The following is a 6,747-nucleotide window of genomic DNA, read 5'->3' on the forward strand; positions in this document are numbered from 1 at the left end:
CAGAGGCTGGGGGGCCTCCAAGGAACCCTCTTAGATGTCGTGTTTGTTCTCGCAACTACACGCACCTGTATCCGCTGTCATGCCAACAGTACCACGTGATAAGGATGGTGCTTTACCCTAGGCTGTGAAACCAATGGAAGTTCAGCACAAGTTGCCAAACACAGAACTTCCCATTGCAGACTCCACGGTAAGTATGTCTTCCCGGCCACATTGGCGCTGTTTCTGAAAACTGCGTCTTGAAGATGTGTGGTCTCAAGACACTTAGCATAAAGCAATGGGTGATTAACTCCCGTCTGATAAATACATGAGTTTGGACTACTAAAGGAATCCACCAAACTATTCCCTGAACAACGCAAGGAGGACACACACTCATATTTTCCAGACATATTACAGTAAGCTGCTGAGCAGCTTGAATTAAGATCAAAAATGTCAAAAGAAAGGTGCGTATGTGGAGAAACGAATGCAATGATAATAGATGATAATAGATGGTTTATTGGGAACCCTCATAACATCTTTCAGAAGAACTTGACAGCTTTTATTTTAATAAGACAGAGTGAACAGGAAATGGCTTAAAAGATGCCATCAATCTTTTATTTAGCTAAGTACTGCCCTTCATTTTGAAGGAAATGATACAATTTCAAACTAGAACCTCCTCCTCAAGAAGTGGTGAAAGAAAATCGATTTAACATACAACCTTCAAACAAAATTAAGGTTTCTACAATTTTCTGGGAAACAAAATGCATGTGGAGTCTGTATCCTGACGGTATTTCTACACAGGCCACAGAATTAGAACCAAGAACAAAACAGCATAATGAAAAGATGAAGAAAGCAGTCAAATTTATCATTATCCTGATTTTTAAACAATTCACAAATAAAATCTAACTCTCCAAACAAATCTGTCAGATGACTATTAGCACTTTTAATTTGTTTTAAAAAATGGCTAGACAAGCACATACTATATCAAGAGTCTTCAACACAGTGGATCCCATTTTAAGAAAAAGAAACAAAAAGAAAAACAAGTAGTTCTTAAATTTTCTTAACTTTCCATAGTATGTATCATATAAAATTAAAGTTTTGCTTCCAAAAAATATGTTTTCACGTGGTTGTTCTTGTCCAAGGGTGCCCTGAGGCCCAGAAGCACCGATGCTTTGAGAGGCTGAACCACTGAACCATTTTCATAAAAACTAAAAATCATCTTCAAGATCTGGAATAAAGTCTTCTGCTAGACATTTCACTGCTACAAAGTCATTTTAAATTAAATGTGGAATAAAAGCTACAAAAGTACCAGTTTTTCGCATAGAAAAAGTTGTGTAGTTGAAGTTGTCGGCTCCTTTGACATACATAAGCCGTCTCAATAAAATATTTGCTCAGGTAAGAAAATAGAATTTGTCTAGTTTCTTTTAGTGTGTACTCCACAGGGTCCTGTTCATCCCTTCCATAGCTTCAGAAGAGTATTGGAATCAATATTTCTTTCCTTCAAAGAGCGTCCATAATTCACAGTACAAAATAGTTCTATGTCTTATTCCTAAGGAGAAACAAAAATTATTAAATATATTTTTGTCTTCTAAAGTGCCAAACGTAGCCATTGCCAGGACATTAAAAGACATGATTTTTTTCCCCCACAACACAGATGTCTTAAAAAACAAGAGCTGACACAACCCTCTTCTTAGAGCCCTAAACTGATGCTGTTTTACTTCAAACCAGCAGTTCTCAACCTTCCTAATGCTGAGACCCTTTATTACAACCGCTCACATTGTGGTGACTTCCAATCATCCAATTACCTCATTGCCACTTCATAACTGTAATTTTGCTACCGTTATGAATTGTAATGTAAACATCTGATATCCAGGATACCTGGTATGTACCGCAAAGTGTCTTGATACACAGGTTCAGAACCACTAGTAAAGACCTTCTGCCCTCTAAGAGGATCCAATGGGATAGCTCTTCCTAAGTATTACATACTTGTCCTCACTGGTACCCAGCTGAATTGTTGGCAGCACAGTCCAAAAAATACCACCTGGAAAACATCTAGCTCCAAAAAGTAAGAATGCTACAGGTGTGGTAGAAGAAGCTATGAGTTCTTCCTTTGGGGGCACTCCATGTGTAATACAAATCACCTGCTACACTGAGTGTGAACAGACTGTGTGTATGTGAGGGGGGAGATGATGAAGGCAGGGATGGGAGAGCAGGAAGAGTTGGCTATTCCAAAACCACTGGGGACAGCTGTTCTGATCCTTCTCCGCCTGTTGTCCTGTTGTTCACTAACCGAAATCTGTTAGACATAGGTTTTCCTAAATGTCATCGCCTGTGTGTATCTTGTTCTGCTGTTCCAAAAACAAGACCATATAAACAAATAGCTATGAGTACACAGAAATCAGATCTACACTCCCATCAGAAACTGATTCTCCCTCAATGTCCCAAACCATGGCTGGTGTATACTCATCTGTAACATTCAAAGGAACAAGGACTTGTTTGGTAAATCACCATGAAAGCAGGAGATTTATTTAATGCCTTTATGATGAAAAAATTTTATGCTGAGGTACTATGAAGAACCTAGGCTTTAAAAAAAATAGCATAGCCGGGCGGTGGTGGCGCACGCCTTTAATCCCAGCACTCGGGAGGCAGAGGCAGGCGAATCTCTGTGAGTTCGAGGCCAGCCTGGTCTACAAGAGCTAGTTCCAGGACAAGCTCTAAAAAAGCTGCAGAGAAACCCTGTCTCGAAAAACCAAAAAAAAAAAAAAAAAAAAAAAAAAATAGCATATCAACTTTTATGTCTTAAAAAAAAAAAAGTGGGATTTAGAGATTCTTAAGCAAGGAGCCCAAGAATGGCCATTGCTTCAGGGCACTCAAGTAAGATTCTGCTCCAACGGGTAAGAACTAAGTCATAAATGACCAATGTCCAGTGTAGTACAATGACTGTAGGAGGCAGCAAAGGCCTTTAGCCATGCTCAACTTTTGAGAGCCGTTGACAGCACTCTGCTGTAAAAGGCCTGTCCACAATTTAGGGGACAGGCTGCAGCCATCATAAAGCCTTGCACGAAAGTGCATGGGAGTTCAGCAGCAGACCCAATTGCTAACTGTCAGTCAGCCACCAACACATGCCAGCATCACCAACCTACATTTGGGACCATAATCAAAACCTGTGTGACTCATGTCATCACTCTTAAGTCGCAGAGAAACTGAGTCCCATATAACAAGACTTTGCATCTTGAATGAAACTTCTCAACCATAGATGGCAAAGTAAACCTAATCCTACCCAGACCACAGCAACCGTCTGTTACCACCAGGCAGAACAAAGCCATGGTGAGGAAGGTGGACCAAGAAGAGAAAAAACAAAAAGCAAAAAGAATCCTAGCTCCAGCTTTATTTTTACAGGGTTACTCTCACCATCGGCAAGGGGATAAGAAGAGATTTAATTCTTGCCAGGGCATCACTGGCGGATTCCCTAGAGGATATTTTATGGGGTGGCACAAGCCAACCCCATCTGTGACCTGCAGATGAACGTGCCAGGCAGGTTTAATTAGATCAGAGACACAAAGGGCTATTGCCTCCCTTGATAACACCGCCATAGCTCTAAGAGTCCACAACAGCAGGCCAAAAACAGAGGCAGCAGAACGGGCACCTTAATTGAATCCTTTCTCTGGCTGGTCCTTGACAATGATTTACTTGTAACCGGGGAAAGGGCTGGGAGCCAGAGACTGCTTAGAGCCAGCTTCCCAAGAGGAGGTACTTGGGGATGGAAAGAACAGAGGTAGAAGATTCCGTTTGTAGCCTGTAGCCTGAGTTTGCTAAAGTATTTGTTGCACTTAATAAGGGGGCTGTTTGGTTTCGGTCTGCTGCTCCCAGATCTTGTGGTTTCAGCAGCCCTATGCCCCAGGATCCCATAAAATAAATCACTCCAGCCTCTAGGATCCTAAGCACAGCTCAGTGGGGGAAGCAGATAAGCAGCTCTTCCAGCTGCCCCGCGGCGGCGCCTCCCAACCCCCTCTGGCCTTTGTACCCTGCCTCCTCCAAGCAGAGAGTAGGGAGGGACACAGAGGGGCCAAATCAGGGCACAGTTACTCTACAATTCCCCAAGCCTGTTTGTATAAGGAAGGGTTGAATTTGGTCTCAGATCTGTCAGGGTTGAAATTCCAAGCAAGTTCACACTTTACCTCAACTCAGAAAGGAAGGCGGACGGAGGTCCCCTCCCCACGGAAGAAAATGCTCCCCATGGCCACCCACCAGCCAAAGTGCTCCTACCTGCTCCCTCCGTCCCCTTCCTCCTCCCCCGTTCAAAGTCGGCTGTGCTTTTCACCAACTCTGCGTTTTCCAAAAGGCCCAGGAATATCAAACGAGGCCCAGGCGAAGGGGGTGGGGTGGGGAGGAAGGGGGCGCGCCGTTGCAAACAGTTCCCTTTTGCAGCTCTGAGTCTAGGCTAAGTATCAGTGCACCACCGAGTCTCCAGTCTCCTCCTCGGAGCCAGGTGCAGGAGGGCGCAGGGGAGACGGTGTAGTCCGAGCCGCGTCGCTGTCGCCCTCATCTGGCTCAGCCGGGTGCAGGTGCGTGGCGAGCTCCTGCAGCACCGCCGCGCGTCCGATTTGGTCGTTGCGCCGCTTCTCCATGATCAAATCCTCCAGGCTCTGGAACTCGAGAGTGTGGCTGCGCTGGGCCGAAAGCTGAATCTGCAAACGGTAGGGCTGCTTGCCGATGCGCAGCTCGCCACCGATTTTGAACTCGCGTTTGCCATAGCGGCACCAGGCGGCAAAGCTCTCTGAGTTGCGCCAGCTGAGCTCGCGCTCCTTGGCGCCCACGTGGGCCAGCGCGTTCCGCACCACAGCGCTAGGGCTCAGTGGCTTGTAGCGATACAGATCGTTGACCACGCGGCCACGTCGACCCTGGCTTGCATCGGTCAGGAAGCTGTTGCTCACCTCCAACCGGTGCAGATGCACCACTTGGAAATTGCCCACGTAGACCGCCCAGTGCGGGTACTGCGCCTGCGACACAAACTCCACGAGGTCGCCCGGACTGCACTTGTTGAGCAGGTTCTCGGGTGTGTAGGTGCTTAGTGCTGCCGACCCCGGCGCGAAGCTTTTCTGGTAGATGCACTCGTCGCGATAAAACACTGAGCATTCCACCTCATGCTGCCGCGGGTCATAGGGCTGCGGCGGGGGCAGGGGAGGCCGGTCCCCCGAGTCCGGCAAAGCTCCGCCATCAGGCCCCTGGGGCGGTGGCTGCGGTTCCACGTCCTCGTCGTCATTGGAGAAAATATAAGAGACTCCTATGCGGGGCCCATCGTCTCGGTCCACGCCGGTCGGGTCGGCAGTGGGAACTTCCTTGTAACTTAGGTGGGTCAGTTTCTCCACCTGATTGCCCATCACGCTGTGGACACTCGTTCACAGGACCGCGAGAGGAGAAAGCGAAACCACCGCCTGAGTCATTGGCACTGGTCTTGGGGCAGGGGCTAAAGCCACCTGTTGGAAGAGGAGACAAGAAAAATGTATTTGTAGGTGCCACTCAAGGGAAAGACGTTTTGTTCGGGAGAAAGAACCGGGGGCTGGGGGGTGTACCTGGAGCCATTTTAGGGGGATTCTAGGGAGAGAGCTTCCTCGCGTTTCTCCAGCTCTAGGGTCAGAATTACCGGAGACAAGGTCACTCCAGCTCCCCCCAGGCTCTAGCTATCACCTGGCCCCGCTCAAAGCCCATTGCATCAGCTGTTCCTACAGCTTCCGCCCGCGCCCTACCTGCCAACCCAGGTCAGAGGGGGGAAGGAAATGGAAACTTTATTCCAATTTCCTTCTCTTTCCTAACTTCCCCTCCCACTCCGGGTCCTAACTAGCCCTTAGACGTCCCACAATGCCTGCACCCCCTAGGAACCAGAGAGGCTCCCGCGGCGTGGCCGTGGCAGGTGAGCCACCCACCTGGCTCACCTGCGACAAAGTCCTCGCTGCGGCTCGCCCGCCCCTCCCCCGCGCGCCTGCCCTGGGGTTCCGATTACCTGCGCCGACTCACTCGCGGAGAGGTGGAAGACCTGGGGGACCGGGAGAGGCGCCCTGCCGCACCCTGAGACTTCTAGGGCGAGTTCGCAGGTGTGGGTTCCGCAGTGCCTCCTCTCCCAGCGCGGACCGGGACGAAGCCAGGCAGTGGGGAAGGACGCATTTCTCCCCTTCCCGCCCCGCACGGCTGCGTAGCACCCCAAGAAATGAAGATGGTGGGGGCAATGCCTGTTCACGTTCGCTGCTGTACAACCCCTCACGCAGATCTCCCGGAAGGTGGAGCACGAAGAGGAAAGGAGAAGGAGGTAGCTGGGCTTCCCGCGGTCCACAGCTCCCGCTCGGACCGAGCGAGCAACAAGCGCCGGAGCGGGAGGGACGGGATTGTAGATCCGGCTCCGGGCAGCCGGGCGGGAGCGAAGCCCTGGGCATTTAAAGAGACAGACGCTGGCTCCCGGAGCTCGCGTCTTTCTGGCACTGGGCTTAGCCTCCCGGAGCCCCGCCCCCGCCCCGCCCACCCAAGCCGTGCCGCCCTTCCAGAGCCACGCCCCCTCTGTAGCGGGTTTAAATCCCGCTGGTAGCTAGTCTACCCTCCGTGGGAGCCGGCTTCCTGCACCGCTGGAGTCCAGCCTGCCTTCCTGTTGGGGTTCTGAGAACTTGGAAGTTAAATGCCACCTGGAAGTAAAGAAATGCGAAATGCGAGGGGCTAGAAGAATTTGGTGTTTCTTCCTCATCGCCTTCCATTTCTTCTTACGTGGAGTATCTAAAGAGGGAG

General features: G+C 49.6%; 1 protein-coding gene across 1 annotated transcript; it reads right to left on the reverse strand.

Moving 5' to 3' along the window:
- Positions 1–472: 472 nt before the first annotated feature.
- On the reverse strand, positions 473–6,442 carry Lratd2 (LRAT domain containing 2). Its single transcript, XM_038343664.2, has 3 exons — positions 5,978–6,442; positions 4,243–5,453; positions 473–1,525 (listed from the first exon to the last, which is right to left on the reverse strand). Exon 2 carries the CDS (start codon positions 5,355–5,357, stop codon positions 4,425–4,427), a length of 933 nt encoding a protein of 310 aa, XP_038199592.1. The 5' UTR covers positions 5,358–5,453; positions 5,978–6,442; the 3' UTR covers positions 473–1,525; positions 4,243–4,424.
- Positions 6,443–6,747: the final 305 nt, after the last annotated feature.

This window comes from Arvicola amphibius, chromosome 9 (genome assembly GCF_903992535.2).
Source record: "Arvicola amphibius chromosome 9, mArvAmp1.2, whole genome shotgun sequence".
NCBI lineage: Eukaryota > Metazoa > Chordata > Mammalia > Rodentia > Cricetidae > Arvicola > Arvicola amphibius.

Bases quoted from the DNA above. Each gene is read 5' to 3' on its own strand.
- Lratd2 (XM_038343664.2), bottom strand. From the start codon at position 5,357: ATGGGCAATCAGGTGGAGAAACTGACCCACCTAAGTTACAAGGAAGTT.